Source organism: Eublepharis macularius, chromosome 5 (assembly GCF_028583425.1).
Source record: "Eublepharis macularius isolate TG4126 chromosome 5, MPM_Emac_v1.0, whole genome shotgun sequence".
NCBI lineage: Eukaryota > Metazoa > Chordata > Lepidosauria > Squamata > Eublepharidae > Eublepharis > Eublepharis macularius.
In genome coordinates, this window is record NC_072794.1 from 173,787,686 (window position 1) to 173,804,916 (window position 17,231).

General features: G+C 48.5%; 1 protein-coding gene across 1 annotated transcript; it reads left to right on the forward strand.

The window, feature by feature from the left end:
• The first annotated feature begins 722 nt into the window (after window positions 1-722).
• On the forward strand, window positions 723-8,056 carry LOC129330455 (WAP four-disulfide core domain protein 3-like). The gene is made up of 5 exons (XM_054980489.1): window positions 723-801; window positions 1,454-1,591; window positions 2,385-2,522; window positions 3,862-3,999; window positions 7,985-8,056. Exons 1-5 carry the CDS (start codon window positions 723-725, stop codon window positions 7,987-7,989), a joined length of 498 nt encoding a protein of 165 aa, XP_054836464.1. The 3' UTR covers window positions 7,990-8,056.
• The last annotated feature ends 9,175 nt before the right edge of the window (window positions 8,057-17,231 follow it).

The following is a 17,231-nucleotide window of genomic DNA, read 5'->3' on the forward strand; positions in this document are numbered from 1 at the left end:
GGTGATATTGGGGGGGGGTTGCGCTTGCACCCATGGAAACGTGCACAGGATCCAACTTGTTGATTGGACATTTTTAAATATTCCACCTTCCTCCCCAGTGGGGGATCCAAAGCAACTTCTGTAAGTCTCATATTTGCCAATTAATCTGCACAACAACCATGTGAGGTGGGTTAGGCGGAGAGCATGTGATGGCCTAACAAGTTTCTATGGCAGAGGGGGGCATTCAAACCTGGGCCCTCTAATCCCTCGTCTGACACTCTAGCCACTCGGCCATGCTGGTTGACTTTCACTCACAAGGGGCCCCATCCTCTGTTCCCATAATTGCCAAGTTTACTCCGAAGTCCTTTGTGAGGGCCCTTGTCAAAAACATTTGGGAAGCCCAAGCATATGATGTTTACCACAAGCTTGTTAACCTGCTAAGAACCCCAGGAATTGTGAGAGGGTTTCCCCCTGCAGATATCAAACTTCTGTTGCCATAAACAAGATAGAATGTCCCTGACGTCTGATGCACACGGAGGAGGGAGACCCTTCTGACTTGCTCAGCTGCAGGAACTGGGCCGTGGCACGCCTCCTTGAGGTCTCTTGCACCACAACAGTCGCCACCACTTCTGCTGTGTTCCCTGCCATCTCTCTGGGCGGGGCTGCATCCTGTAGGCGGCCCCTGGCTGGGGTTGGGATATAAAGCTTTCAGGGAGGGCCCAAGCAACCAGAGGCATCTCACCATGAAGCCTGGTGCCCACCTCCTCCTTTTGGCCGGGCTCCTCGCTCTCTGGGCTCTGATGCCCCCCGCGTCTGCTAAAGGTAAGCAGCCCCTTCCGACCCTGCCTCGGGGCATCTTTCTTCCAGCCCACAATGGGGAAGGCGGGGGGGGGGGGTCTTGAATGGTTTTCTCATCTCAAGTGCTTACTTTGTTTGTCCTGAGATGATAAGACACAGCCCTCCTTGTCCCTGTGTCTCTGTGGTGATGTACAGTGTTCGGGAGAAGACTCATTACTCAGTTGATGCCGCCTTGAACCTTTTTGACATTGAGTCAATAAGGGGGAGAAGGGGGGTGATGGCTAGGGAAGAGGGGGGAAGTCTACAGGCCTCCAGGGGCTGGGATGGGCAGCAGTTGCAGCCTGAAGAGATGGGTGGGGACTCCGGGAGATGTCAGGGAGACACCACAGGATGGGAGCCTTTGAGACATGGGCCATGATAGCAAAGAACTTAAAAGAGGGTCATGTGACATCATGGGAGAAGGCAACAGTCCTGCCTCTGTTTGCATTTTTACCAAGATGTGCTGAATCTGTCCAATTCTCCTTAAAGACAGCACAGCCATGTCCCTTGCCAAGGCCAAAGTATCTCAGAGGATTCTACTCAGGGTGTAATGTCGGGAGAGGGGTAGATATGGAGGTGGTTTGTGTACAGTAAAGCCCATCCTTGCCTGGTTGGCTAAACGGCTGTTCTGTTACAGGCAAACTTGGCAGGTGCCCCATCCCGAAGCCCCCTGTCACCTGTCTGGATGCCTGTTCTTCGGATTCTTTATGCCCTGGAAGGCAGAAGTGCTGCGGCACTGGCTGTGGGCGTGAGTGCATGGATCCAGAATTCAGACGTAAGGGTGCCCTTCTATTGGCATACGGATATCAGATGCACCCCCCCCCCCACACACTGATAGGTTTCCAAATGCCATTTGCACAGGAATGGCCATTTCCACCAGGGCTTTCCGCCACCAGTGGGGAGTGGAGAAAGAAAGCTTTAGGCTTGCTGATGTGGTTTTCTGATGGTTCTTCCTGTTCGAGAACCGCTCACAAGCCAGCACCAACTACAGTCCTTGGGGCCCAAAGGATGGGCCTCTGGGGCAATCGACCCCAAAGTTCCTCCTGTCTCCGGAGTTTGAAACCTATCCTGCGGACTCTGCCCATGTGCAAACTCCAGAGACAGGCCAGCCAATCAGAGGCCCTAGAGTTCCATTCAAAGTATTCTTCTGGTTTCCGGAGTGCATGGAGCCCGTGCCGCATCAGATCAGGGCGTCTTTCTTCCCCAAAGGGATCTTTGAAACAACGGGTTGTCCTGGGATATGGCCAGATTGTTACTGGGACAGGCCTGCGAGATGTCCCACCCCACCACTGGACCCCGTCACCCTGGGCAACTCAACGGCATTGCTTGCCTTAGTTCCTGGTTCCGGGCATCTTGGTCTGCAATTTTTTGGGGGGGGAACCCTTTTTTTTAAAACTATTTTTTCTGAGTTCCCCTTAAAGACAGCACAGCCATGTCGCTTACCAAGGCCGAAGGATCTCAGAGGATTCTACTCGTGGTGTAGTGTGGGGAGATGGGATAATATGGGGTGGGTGTGTGGAGAGCAAAGCCTACCTTTGCCTGATGGCTAAATGGCTGATCTGTTACAGGCAAACCTGGCAGCTGCCCTGTCCGAAAGGGCCCTGGCATCTGTGTGGAAGGCTGTTCTTCAGACTCTTCATGCCATGGAAGACAGAAGTGCTGCGGCACTGGCTGTGGGCGTGTGTGCATGGATCCAGTATTCCCAAGTAAGGGCCACCTTCTGTTGGCATTGGGGACTCTGATGTGCCCTCATCAACCAGAGGCTTCCGAATGCAATTTGCACAGAGATGGCCAATTCCACCAGGGCTTTCCACCACGAATCACCCTAATGGGGAGTAGAGAGGAAAAGCCCTTAGCTTGCGGATGTGGTTTTGGGATGGTTCTTCCTGTTCCGTCTGAGGGAACCACGCACAGGCCAGGGTGTCTCGCTTCCCAAAAGGGGTCTTTGTGACAAGAACTTGTTTGGAGTCCCAGGGAGGCCTGGAAGATGTCCCACCCCACCACTGGTCCCCATCATCCCGTGCTGTCAGTCCTAGGGTGGAAGATCCTGTCAAGTAGATCTCCAAACCCCTCACATCAAGCATACAAGTGCATTGGTTGAAGAGCTTTATTCAGAGATCTATTCAGTTCAGGTGTCTCCTCCTAGGTAGAAGTTGGCAGAAGTGGTTATTCAAACAACAGGACTATAGATATAGGGAACATTCTCTCACCTTTTGGGCAGTTTGCATTTAGGCACAAAAACCTAAGAAGTTACATGGGAAAGGATTAGTTTAGTTTAGATAAAAGCACAGAGTGGAATCATTCTCTCCTGTGAAACAGATACATTTTAGTTAGCAGCTGCAGCTCCAGCTCAAGGCCATGCAGAAGTGAAAGTGCATGTCTCTTAGAGAGAACAGTGAGGTTACTTTCTCCTTGGGAACATAGAGAGCCAGTTTGGTGTAGTGGTTAAGAGCACGGGACTCTAATCTGGAGAACCGGATTTGATTCCCCACTCCTTCCCTTGAAGCCAGCTGGGTGACCTTGGGCAAGTCACAGTTCTCTGGAGCTCTCTCAGCCCCACCCACCTCACAGGGTGATTGTTGTGGGGTAATAATAACACTTTGTAAACCGCTCTGAGTGGGCATTAAGTTGTCCTGAAGGGTGGTATATAAATCGAATGTTATTATTATTATTATTAATTAGCAATCCAGACACTCTCAGATGAATTATATGAAATGCATAACCAACAGTGGTTAACACTGGCATAAAACCACTATGTGAATAAATTGCAAAATATAACAATGGCATTGGTCTATGACACACTTAGCATAATATGGAGAACATAATAATGGCATGAATGCTTGCATACATGGCATGTGCACCACAACTGCACTGCTTGCCTTAGTTCCTAGTTACTGGCATCTTGACCTGCAATAGGAGAAGGAAAAAAAACCCTGTTTTTGTTTAAATGTTTTCCCCCAATCCTCTTAAAGACCACACAGCCATGTCCCTTGTGGAGAGCGAAGCCTACCTTTGCCTGATGGCTCTATGGCTTTTCCGTTACAGGCAAGCCTGGCAGGTGCCCCATCCCAAAGGGCCCTGGCATCTGCGTGGAAGGCTGTTCTTCGGATTATGACTGCGGTGGAAGAGACAAGTGCTGCAGCACTGGCTGTGGGCGCGATTGCATGGAGCCAGTATTTGCAGGTAAGGGCCACCTTCTCTTGGCATCAAGAACTCAGATACGCCCTCTCCATCGATCGGGTTCCAATGCAATTCCACCAGGGCTTTCCATCACTAATTTTTATTATTATTATTTATTAATTTCAATTTTTATTACACCCTCCCTGCACAAGCATGCCCAGGGCAGATTACATCAAATAAAAACATTTATTTACACCTTAAAAACAGTTAAAATCAAGGAACAGGACAGAAATACAAAAGAACAATATGTAGTTAAGATATACAGCAGCAATCAGCTAACTGGAGGGAGTCAATCTGCTCATTTAAAACTGGGTGGTGGACGGCTCTAATAGGGAGGGATCCGGTCTTCCCCTCTCCTCTGCCGGTGGAGGCCTAGCCCAGCCTCAGCCATATACCTGGTGGAAGATTTCTGTCTTACATGCCCGGTGGAAGGATAGTAATTTGGGGCTGTAATAGTTTTAACATTATTTTGCAATAAATACATGTATTTTGTATATTGATTTATGTTCATGTTATGCATCTAGTAATTTTAATATTTAGCCCTGTGATTTGGATTTATTTAAACTTCTCACTTCTTAAATTAACTCATTAGCATGCCACTCCCCTATGCAATGACAGGATATTGTGATCAGATAACGTGGAATATTAAGATGAAAACATGTTTTTAAGAGAGAAAAGCCTCTTATGTTGTCAACGCAGAACATTCGGGCCTGGCCGGCAAAGCACTCCCCTCTCGAGGGAGGAACTGTGGCAAATCAAACCTGCTCCTTGGGTTCCAAATAGACTTCCGCATGTACCACTCCAACCCACCCCTTGGTGCCCACAATTGCTCCTCTGTGCCTTGTTTCTTCTTCTCTGCTCACCAGACAGAAGTCTGAACTTCAATACACAAACAATTAACTCTAACATCATAAGATTTCCCTGTTACCCCAGGAAGCCATCGTTTCTCAAATAGCACCGGTTGCTTCCAAAGAGCATCAAAGTGGCCCCGTTGATGTCTTGGGTTGTCGTCACTGGCTGAGAGGTCATTATTACACCTCAGTAGGCTTCCATGGTCACAAGGATCCATAGCCACCTACTACGTAGTTAAAAAGAAACAATGAGAGAAACACTGTTAGCGATCTTTGCAAAGAAGATCAGATAAAACTTGCGCAATATCTGCCAAGCATCCCTGGCCCGAAGGTGCCCTGGTCCAAGTAAGTCATCTGTAGAAAGTAATTCAATGTCCATTTGTCCATCTAAGGTGGGCCAAAATAGGAAGCCCCCCTCCGAGTCCTTTCCAGAAGGGCCGATCTTTCAGTTCTACCACTGCAAGACAGGAGAGTGATTTGCAGGCAGGTGTAAGTGTGAAAACTGCCAGGTTAGGAACTGAAGCAGGGATCCACAACCACACTTCTGGACCCTCTCCTCCAGTCTTAAGCCCCTGAGAAGGTGCTTGAGAGCCAAACCAAGCAAAGGGCTGATGGCAGATTTACAGCAAAGCACTTTCCTTCAGATATTTGCAGTACGAGCTTCATAAAGCCCACAGTCACCTTTACTTTTGGGGCTCTGAAGTTTGTTCTCTCTCTGACTACGCTTCCTTAAAAAGGCAAACCCTTCTAAAGAGTGCCAAAAACTCTGAAATCATGAGTAAAAGAAGCCATAAAGTTCCCTAAGAAAGTTGACTGCATTTAACAGGCTTAAGAAAGTATAGCTGGATGATATTTTCTTGATCAAAAAGAGTCCAGTAGCACCTTTAAGACTAACCAATTTTATTGTAGCATAAGCTTTCGAGAATCAAGTTCTCTTCGTCAGATGCATGATACAGAGACTGGTCAAATACAGAGGAGGAGGGAGGAGAAGAGGAGGAGAGAGAAGAGGCAATTAGGGGGGGAGGGGAGGGTGCAACCAAAACATTCCTTTGCTAGTATATGTAAACATCTCCTTTTGGTGTGTGGATCAGTTGGCTTCAAAGGAGTTTGCCCTGTTAGTTTGTAGCAGCCAAACAGCTAGACCATCCAATTCCAATGCAGTATGAGCTCATACTGACTAACACGGCTAAGTCCTCTGCATCTATGATATTTTCTTGGAGTCCTATATATTGACCTCTGTTTCTGCTGCCCCCTTCTTGCCACCATTCAGTGAAAAGCTGAGTTCTTCCCACCTGCCCCCTTTGAGGAGGGAATTTATACTGCATATTTCCACTTCTGCAGCCCTGTCAGCCCAGCATCCATTTAGGGCTCTGGGCCGTTCCCACTCCACGGTGGTAGTCTGGTTACTGTTGTGATTTTTTGTGAAACCTCCCTTGCAATGGAAACGCCGGACAGTCCAGGGTAATTCATTTTCTCACCATTTTTAACAATGTTTTCCCTTTTATTCCTGATTTGCACTAAAGCATCTGCTGTGATCACATAACCCTCGGCATTTTCCTCCCCCTTTTTAAATTAAATTTACTTTTTAAATTAAAAAAACTTTCGCATATTTGCAGACACCTCTGTCTAGAAGGCAGACTAAGTGTTTCTGGTGATCTGCTGTGGGATGTGTGTGTTGATTACTGTTAAGAGGCATCTATCATGGGCTGCCCTGGCACCGTAAAACCTAGTGAAACTTTGGTGGTTTTGTCACACACCCCCCCGAGTGATACTTGACACGCATCAAGGGTCAATCCTGGCTACTTTGATGACATCCGATCTCAAGAGAACGGAGCCTGGTGCAGCTAATATTCCTACATGAAACTGACCCCTTTACAAAAAGAGGGATTCATCCATTACTTGTCTGTGCCCTTTTCTCTCCTCCGCTAGAAGGAACAGGGAAGACCTGCACCCCGTAGGCATGGGGCCTGTGCAGCATCAGAGCAGGGTGTCTCTCTTCCCAAAATGTGTCATTGTGATGAGATGTTAGTTTGAGTTACAAAGAAGCCTGGGAAATGTCCCAGAGCACCACCAGGTACTGTTGCCCCGTGCATCGCAAAGCACAAAAAAGACTCGGGCTGCCCTTACTCCCAAAGTGCTGTGACTGGGTGTGCAGGACAGACTGTTTCTACCCTGTCATGATGAGTGAGTCACCTCATGGTTGACGGAGGCCGTGGGCAGAGGGGGAGGAAAAGGGGATAGAAGCAGACCAGACCTACATGAGGGGAGGCAGGAGCCATGTCAGATTGCAACCCCCTCCAAGACCTCTGCTCTTCTTCTGGTAACTCCTGACTTCTTCCCTCCACACTTCCCTGCCCAATTCCTTCTGGGAGGGAGAGGAGGGGGCAGCAGCAATGGAGAGGAAGAGGAGGAAGAGGGGCCACCCCAGTCCCCACAGTTGCTCAGGCTGCACACAGACTCCTTCTCATCTTTCCATCCTGAGGTGGTTGAGGGAGGGGGCTTGGAGATCTCGTGGGAAATGGCTGCCTTGGAAGGTGGGTTCTGTGGCATAATACCCAGTCAAGGGTCCCACCCTCCTCAGGCTCAACTCCCAAATCTACAGAAATTTTCCTACCCTTAAGGTGAGGAAAGACACCTTGCTGAGCCCACTTTAGTTTCTGCAAGAAGCCTTGGCTGGTCGCTGTTATGGGGATCCCCCGCTGTCAGCAGAAGGATATAAGCCTGGTGAAATAGTTGGAATACTAAGTGACATCGACTGAGTTTCATGCCCCAATAGAAATTCAGACTGGGAGCTCCTGGCCTCTGTCCAGCGTCCTGCTGTTCAACCCACTCGTGACGTGTTCTAGGCCTGTAGAGCACTGGAGATTTCCCCCTCCTGCTGGCTTTCCATCATATTTCATTCTGTTCTTCTTCCAGTTTTCTTTTCAAAAAATGGTTTAAACTGGATCACATTAACTGTTTTCAGTTTATGTTACCAAAGAATAGGTATGTGAAGTGTTCTGAAAGTCAGCTGAGAAGTTGGTGGGAGGAGAGGTGGGAAATATCTATGCCTGGAGGGTCGTCATCTCCAGCTGAGCTCATCTCACTGCCTTCATGTGACCCCTCCTGGATCTCTAACTGCCTTTTCCTTCTGGCAGACTAACCTCGTCTGAACTGCAGAACCCTTGACAGCAGCCCGTGCAGAAGACCTGCCTCCTTCGAGAGCCAGTGCACCAATGCAGGCCCTAATCCTGCTTTCTGATCTTGAAGTTTCTCCACCTGAGGAACCCCAAGAGAACCTCATTCTTGGCTCAGCTTTGAAGGGTCATGTTGGAGGTGGATGATGAATAAAGTAAACTTTGCAAGTTCCAGTTGTGTGGTGGTCATTTCAAAGAATCCAGGATGGCACCGGCTGCACAGTCTTGAGCCTCCCTGGGCCCTGGAGTAGCCATTGGCCTTTCTCATACGCAGTCATCAAGGAGAATCCATCAGAAAGAAAGAGGCCAGCCTGCTTCTCGTAAGGCCTCAGGGTCCATTTCCTTAAGACCGGATGCCCAGGGTGGGGACAACATGAACTCGGCCACAGCCAGGAGCAGCACGTGTCTTCTCCCCTTGTTCCATGCTCTCTGTTCCTGCTCTGGATCAGACCGTGGTCTAGGGAAAGAACATTCAGGCCTGGCCTGCAACAGCTGTCTACGTGTACCACTCCAGTCCACTCGTTGCTGTCCACGATTTCTCCACTGTGCCCGCTTGCTTCTTCTCCACTTGCCAGAGTCTGAACTAACTGCTTAACTCATACATCATACATTATCCCAGGAAGCCATAGTTTCTTGAACAGCACCGGTTGCTCCCAAAGAGCATCAGGGCGGTCCCATTGCCTGTTCTTGATGTCTTGGGCTGTCGTCACTTGCTTAAGTGCTCTGAATCCAGCACTTGGTGAGCTAGAACAGCTCTGGGGATATTCTGTACTACCATTGGGAATTGGGAAAAAAATTGTTTCAGTTTTCCTCCCTTTTAGATTAAGATACTAATAGCCAGGAACCAAAGCAAACAGTATAACATCCCAAAGGGACCGACTCCTCTTTTGGAACCCCTGGGTTCCACGTTTCTTAAGCTAATGTGCCCTAGAGGTAGCATAACACAGGTAAGCTATAGATTCAAAGAAGTTAGCCATGCAAAATAGTAATGAGTTCTGTAGCACTTTTAAGGCAATAAAGTCGGTTAGTCTTAAAAGGTGCTACTGGACTCTTTACTATTTTAGAGGTAAGATACGAAGCATTATCCAGCTGTTGCCCTGACTCCCAGACCAAGAGATGCGATGGGGCCCCTTTCTGGCTGTTCTCCGTACCTACTGGTGGAGAAGGCTGCTTTGGACCACTTGGACAGCTCAGTCCAAAGAGCAAGGAGACTCAGGAGGAGAAAGAACCTGGGTCTCGTGGTGCAGTTCCTGGAACCCACAACTGACTGCAAAGCATTCTACTTGCTGGGCTATGAACCTTCCTTTATTAGGGGCTTGCTTAGGAGGGACCATGGCTCCATGTCAGGGCAACTGCTTGGCATGCGGAAGGTCAGAGATTCAATCCCTGTCCTCTCCACTTAGAGAATCTACAGTAGGTCAGGAGAAAGACCTGAAGAACTCTGCCAAAGTAGACAATACTGACTATGATGGGCCAAGGTCTGATTGTGCATAAGGAAGCCTCAGGTTTGTTCATATGACCCACAGCCAGAGCCTTTTTTCAGCTCAAACGCAGTGGGACGGGGTTCCGGCACCTCTTGAAAATGGTCACATGGCCAGTGTGCCCTCCCCTCTGATCGCCAGAAAGAGAGAGTTTAGATTGCCCTCCACACTGCTCTAGCAGCATAGAGGGCAATCTAAACTCCCCTCTGTCTGGAGATCAGGGGGCGGGGCCACCGGCCATGTGGCCATTTTCACCAAGAGCGACTTAAACTCCCCCTTTGTTCCAGCTGACCCAACGTGATGTCATTGTGTGGTCCACCACTGAGTTCCACCACCTCTTTTCCCAGAAAAAAGCCCTGCCTACAGCCAAAACATTACAGGTGAACTAACCCTGAGATGAAGATTTTCTGTAAATGGAAAGCCAGCTCCTTCCTGGATGTTGGGTACGTTTTGTTCCCTGACCAGGTTCTGCGTGTCTTTAGCTTGCCTGCATACTCTGAATCTCTGGGGAGAGGAGAAAAGGGCTGTTGCTTGTGTATTATTATTATTATTATTATTATTATTATTATTATTTATTTGATTTATAGTCTGCCTTCCCCACGAGCAGGCTTAGGGTGGGTTACAATAAAAAAGATAAAATACAGGAGTACAATAAAATCACAAATTTTGATTCGTTTTCGTTTTCCCAGCCATGTTGGATGCTCCTCTCCACAGGTCCGGGAGGAAGCGGCTGAGCAGCCTGACCGGGAGGTTGACCTGCAAGGGTTAAGCCCCAGGACTCCCAGTTAGGGGGGCAGGGTCCGGAGCACTGCGGGAAGAACCCCCTGAAGCTGATCCAGGGGGTAAATTGCCCGTTTGCTCCTATGGAGGCCGGCAGACTTGAGCAGCACATCGCGTGCTGCCGGGCCATGGAGAACGGCAACAAGCAGATTTAAGGTGAAAACCTGTAAGTAAGCGGATCCCTTCTGTTATTCTAAGCGTATGCGAAGGATTGGTGGGAGTTGACGCTTAAGAAGGTCCGGAAATCTTCCCCTTCATTGAATTTTGGAACCTAGTTGGCGGACTCCCCCCCCCTCCCCTAAGATGGCAACGAAAAAGCAGAGCCCCGCGGAGGGCAAATCGGTTTCGGCTGCGTTGCTGGGGAAGGGAGAGACTCTTGAAGAGGTGGTTAAACGGTCGGTCGTTGAAGCTATGAAGCCCTTTGTTGACAAGCTAAATGAAATCGGACAAAGGGTTGGCTCAGTTGAAAATGAAGTGAAAACCATTAAAGAGGTAGTGCTCGAAGCAGAGAAATCTGCCTGGGAAAATGCAACACTCATGAGAGCTACAAATAAAGAAGTAAAGCTTCTGGAGAATCAATTGATAGGACTACAAGTGGATCGTGCTCAGACAGTATTGCGTTTACAGAATGTGAAGGAGGGGGAAAGTGAAAATTTAAAGGATTTGGTGTCGGAACTTTTAGCGTCATTCGCAAAGGCAATTAAAGAAGAGGTAAAAAGCGATATTCTGGAAGTCCGTCGGACATCTTCAACATATGCAACGAAGTGTCAGCTGCCTCGCAAGATTATTATTGATTTTTCATCTAAGAAGACTCGGGACACCATCTTATACAATTCGATTAATGTGGACTTGGACTTTCTGGGCAACAAGGTTAAGATACCGAAGGACGTTCCATTTTTAGCTCGGAAGAGAAGATTCAAATACAAAAGGTTTGCAGTTCTTCTGAGAAAGTGTGACATAAAATATAAATGGTTATTTCCGGAAGGCATCTGGTTTAGATATAAAGACCAAGCCTACAAGATAACCTCGGAAGTACAGCTGAGGGATTTTGTGCTTAATCATCAAGAGTTCCAGCAAGAAGAAGATTCAGAATCTGGAGGGGGGAGGGGGGAGGAGGGAGTGAGCGCAGCTAGTGTAGCTGTTCAGAGAGAATTGAGACCGAGACGCCGGGGGGGGGGGGGAGAAGACCTGATCCTGACTGTAGTTTGTATTGTATAAGATCTGCCAATCTAATAGCATATGAGAAAGTTTACCTTTAAAGAATAGTATTATGAAGGGAATTCAATACTTGTAGTTGTAGTTTATGTTTTATGTTGTTTTTTACCTTTCCCCTTGTTTCCTTTTTCCTTTTTCTGTTTGTAGTTTGGTTGTAGTCTGAATGTTAGTAATTAAAAATAAAAAATATTATAAAAAAACCCACAAATTTCACAATCCCCCCACCTACTCACCATATATAAAAAGGGTGAGGGTCTGGATCAGCATCTTGTGGCTGCTCATGTGTGGGGGGGCAGGTGGCCATATGGCCCCCCTCAGGTAGGAGATGGGCAGGGAGACTCATTGATGGATTTCATGTTGGCCTCAACCATATGCCTGGTGGAACATCTCTGTCTTGCAGGGGTGCTGAAAGATGGAAGATCTTGGCAGCCCTGTCTTCCAACAGAGAGTTCGGGGCCAGGTCAGGGCCAGGACTGAAAAGGCCCTGGCCCTGGTCGAGGCCAGTTGAGCTTCCCTGGGCCCAGGCACCACCAGCTGGGGTTTACCTGCTGATCTCAGCGCCCTCCGGGGCACATACAGGGAGAGGCAGTCCCTCGGATATGCTGGTCCCAGTCCATTTAAGACTTCATAGGTCAAAACTAACACCTCGAACCTGATCCAGAACTCCATGGGGAGCCAGTGTAGCTGCTGCAAAGTTGGAGTTGTGTGTCCTTTATGGTGTACCCACCAGAATGCAGCAGCATTCTGGACCCACTGTAATTTCCAGGTCAGACTCAGGGGAAGCCCTGCATAGAGCGAATTATAGTAGTCCAGTCTGGAGGTGACTGTTGCATGGATCACTGTTGTTAGGTCATGGGTTGAAAGATAGGGGGCAAGTTGTCTGGCCTGCTGAAGGTGGTAAAAAGCAGATGGGGTGACTGCTGTGACCTGGGCCTCCATTGACAGGGAAGAGTCCAGCGTCACGCCAAGACTCTTGACTGATGGAATGGGCACAAGTGGTGCCCCATCAATGGCTAGGACCTGGATCCCCCTCTACGACACTCCATGGCCTAAGTACAGGACCTCTAACTTCATGGGATTCAACTTCAGTCTACTCTGTTTCATTTATCTAGACAGCCTCCAAAGCTTTAATCAGGTCTTCAGGAGGACAGCCAGGCCAGCTGTCCATCAACAAATACAGCTAGGTGTCATCTTCATACTGGTGACAGCCCAGTCCGAAACTCCGCACCAACTGGACGAGGGGGCACATATACAGATTGCACAACAAGGGGAGAGTATTGCACCTCCCCCAGGGGATGCCACACACCAGTGGTTGGCGTGCTGATAACTTCTCCCCAAGTGCCACCCTGCTGGGATATCACACAACAGGCAGCTGTGAATGGAAAGCTCCCAAATTAAGGGCTGCCTCTTCTCTCTGTATGCCAAGGCCCCACCTCTCTTTTACTCCACTCTCACTAATTGTGGAAGCAAAATAGTAAAGAGTCCAGTAGCACCTTTAAGACTAACCAACTTGACTTTAGCATAAGCTCTCAAGAACCACAGTTCTCTTTGTCAGATGCATCTTCAACTGACGAAGTTCTCTTCCTCATGCATCTGACAAAGAGAGCTGTGGTTCTTGAAAGCTGACAATGCGTCTAATGAAGAGAGCTGTGGTTCTCAAATGCTTATGCTACAGTAAAGTTGGTTAGTCTTAAAGGAGCTACTGGACTCTCTACTATTTTGATACTACAGACTAACATGGCCAACTCCTCTGGATCTAATTGTGGAAGGGCCAGGATTTTACCCAAATGAACCCGAGTGCTAGTAAATCAGGGAGTAAGGATGCAACAGGGGAAAAGGAGAAGCCCTTGCTCCCTGTAGTCTAATAGGAGAAGGGGAAGAGCATGAATGTCCAATGCCCCAATAAAAACCATAGATGGACATGCAGAATGGAGTCATTCGAGAAAGCAGAGGAGTGGAACCTGGACTGCTGGCTTTGGGATGGATCTTGCTTTCGGGTCAGTGGTAGGCCCAAGACGGGCTTTGGGGCTCTCAGAACCGGGGACAGGCAAAGAATTCCCATCAGAATCTCCCTCCCTTCTTGACCCTTTCCCTGGAAGTCAACCCCTCTCCTACTGCACTTCAGTGCCACACCCAATGGATCTTCCACCTCTGTTATCCCCTCTCCCTGCATGCTTTTGAGTGACTCTTCCAAGAGTTTTGGGGTAGGAAGAGCATTTTCCTCCCACTGCTGAGTAGAACCTGTTTCAGTGAGCCTAAACATACTGTGTGCTGGGCTGGGGGGCTGGAGGTTAGATGATCTGGGCACGGCAACTCCAGATAAGGAGCCTGCCCTCCTCCCTCTCAGCACAAGGGGAGGCACTTTGATGGGAAAGTCCCAAGGATGCATGAAGAAAAGTATGTCAGGCATGAAGAGGTGGAGAGCCCAGGAGCTGCAAAAGAGCAGTGGCTCCAGATTGTTCCAAACAATGACAAAATACGTTGAACCTCACTGCTGCTGTTTTTAATCATATTTTTGTAAATTGATTAAATTATATACTGGAGTTTTATTCATTTGTATTACATTTCTAGTTATAATATATACTTCATTCTTCCTGCTTCAATCCTTCTGGTTACCCTTTAGATTGTTTCAAGCCATCAGATTATTCCAATGCTACACAAACTCCACAGGGATTAAGTCTCAGTGGGTCTTAAACTGTGATTGGGACCAAAAGCGGGTTGTGATTCTTTCACAGGTGGGTTGTGAGCTCTGGAGAGAGGCGGGGAAATGGGATAACTTGAGTATGAAGATGACAGGAGGCTCAGTCGCAAAACTGGGTTTGTGCCTGCATAAGGTGCAAAATGGCCGTGAGATACAGCTTGCAGTTCAAGAGACCGATACGTTTTAAAATACTAAACACTATACACACACGCACACGTATATATGTATGTATGAATGTAAGGAAGGGGAACGTGGCATGGTTATATTTTGCAAGTGAGCCCTAAAAAAACAGTCAGTTTGAAAACGGGCATCACTAATGAAATACGCGAAACGAATTAACAAGTACAGTATTTCAGACTTTACATAACCTGATTGCAACAGCTTTGAAGTTCCTTCTGGTAATTTCTTAATCAAGTGCTTTTTGAATTATTTGATTTATATGTTACCCTTTAGGACGACTTAACACCCTCTCAGAGCAGTTTACAAAGTATGTTGTTGTTGTTGTTGGCGGCAATGCGATGGCTAGAGTTGCACAGAGGATGCCACATACTGTTGCTGGAGAAAGTTTTGCCAGTTCCATGGATGGTGAAAAAGACAAATAAGTGGGTACTAAATCAAATCAAGCCTGAATTCTCCCTAGAAGTTAAATAACAAAACTCTGGAAAAGTCAATAATGCTAGGAGAAGTGGAAGGCAGCAGGAAAAGAGGAAAGTCCAAAACGAGATGGCTCCAATTTGCAGGATCTGAGCAAGTCTGTTAACGAGAGGATGTTCTGAAGGTCTCTCATTCACCAGGTCATCATAGGTCAGAAGCAACTTGATGGCACATAACACACACACATTGCACATGAGGCCTAACAGAGACAGGCCTTACCATATCGGCTGTTTTCTTTTCAGTCCCTTTCCTCATTATACTTAGAATGGAGTTTGCCTAATAACGTCTTTAGGATTGCAGCTTTAGCCTCCTGTAATGCTTGCCAGCATCAAGATTTCAGCTATAAATTTATTGTGGTTGGTGGTTACTTGATGCAAGGGGCCAGTTCCTCCTTCTGCACCCATCAGGAAGGGGTCGCTGGCACGGAGTGGGGAAGCGGACAGCAGCCTCCAGGGGAGGGCTTTCTTCTCAGTGCTCAGGACCTCGAGGAATAGGGGCTGGGGGTGGGCTCCGGAGAGGGATGTCTAGAGACCAAAGGGAGCGGAATCAAGTGGGGGGGGGCAGGAGACTGCGAAGGACTGCGCTTTCCATGCAGCGTCCAGACATTCCACTCCCATGGCCGCCACTTAGGGTCGCCAGCCACCAGGTGGTAGCTGGAGATCTCCCGGAATAACAACTGATTTCCAGGCCATATAGATCAGTTCCCCTGGCAAAATAGTTTCTCTGGAGAGTGGATTCTATGGAATTATATACTGCTGAAGTCCCTCCCCTCCTAAACTCCGCCCTATTTAAAACACTGTCACTTAGAGGAGGGAAGGGAGCTGTTCCTGTTGACAACAGAGGATAGGACTCGAAACAGTTTCAAGTACAGGAGGCAAGTTACTCGCTGGATATTAGGAAGAACTTCTTTCATGTTAACAGTAACCCAGCAGTGGAATCGGCTACCTAGGGATGCGGTGGGTCCCCCCTCACTGGCAGTCTTCATGGAGCAGCTGGACAAATAATTGTTGGGGGTGCATTAGGCTGTCCCTGCATTGGGCAGGGGGTTGGACGAAGTGATCTGCAAGACCCCTTCCAATTCTATGGAATGTCCCTTGCAATTCTGCTCTCTGGTGAGAGGGGAGTCCTAGAAACATGATTTGAGCATCATTCGGGGGGTTGAGCTTGCACCCAGGGACATATGCACCGGATCCAACATGGTGAGTACACATTTTTTAAGAACTGTATGTCTAGGTCACCTTTGCCCCCAGTGGGGGATCCAACGCAACATCCATGGTCCTGATCTCTGCCCATAAACCCTCACAGCAACCCTGTGAGGTAGGTTAGGCAGAGAGCGTGTGATGGCCCAAGGTCACCCAACGAGTTTCCACGGCAGAGCAGGGATTTGAATCAGGCCTAGTCTTGACCTAGTCTGACAATCTAGCTGCGGCACCTTGCTGTCTGTCTTTCACTCATAAATCCAGAGGAGGTATTTGTGTTAGTCTGTAGTAGCAAAATAGCAGAGTCCAGTAGCACCTTTAAGACTAACCAACTTTACTGTAGCCTAGGCTTTCGAGAACCACAGCTCTCTTCGTCAGATGCATGGATTTGACGAAGAGAACTGTGATTCTCGAAAGCTTAGGCTACACGAAAGTTGGTTAGTCTTAAAGATGCTACTGGACTCAGCTATTTCACTCATAAGAAGCCCCATCCTCTGTTCCCATGACTGCTATGTTTGCTTAGGCGTCCTTTGCGAGGGCCCGTGTCAAAAACATTTGTCTAGTCCACGTGCCTGTTAACCTGCTAAGAACTCCAGGAATGGCGAGAGGGCTCCCCTTGCAGATATCAAACTTCTGTTGCCATAAACAAGATAGAATGTCCCTGACGTCTGATGCACACGGAGGAGGGAGACCCTTCTGACTTGCTCAGCTGCAGGAACTGGGCCGTGGCACGCCTCCTTGAGGTCTCTTGCACCACAACAGTCGCCACCACTTCTGCTGTATTCCCTGCCGTCTCTCTGGGCGGGGCTGCATCCTGTAGGCGGCCCCTGGCTGTGGTTGGGATATAAAGCTTTCAGGGAGAGCCCAAGCAACCAGATGGGTTTCACCATGAAGCCCTGCAGCCCCCTCCTCCTTTTGGCCGGGCTCCTCACTCTCTGGGCTCTGATGCCCCCTGCCTCTGCTCAAGGTAAGCAGCCCCTTCCAACTCTACCTCAGGGCATCTTTCTTCCAGCCCAGAATGGGGAAGGCGGTGGGTAGACATGGGCACGATCCCAAAAAAAATTCCAATCTAGCTGTTCGTGGATCTGGGCTGCCGCCAAACACAGGTTCCCGGTTCTAACCGATTAAGTCTCGTTTCCAGTCTGAAATCGGGAATTGGGGAGGCCAGCGCCCAGGGC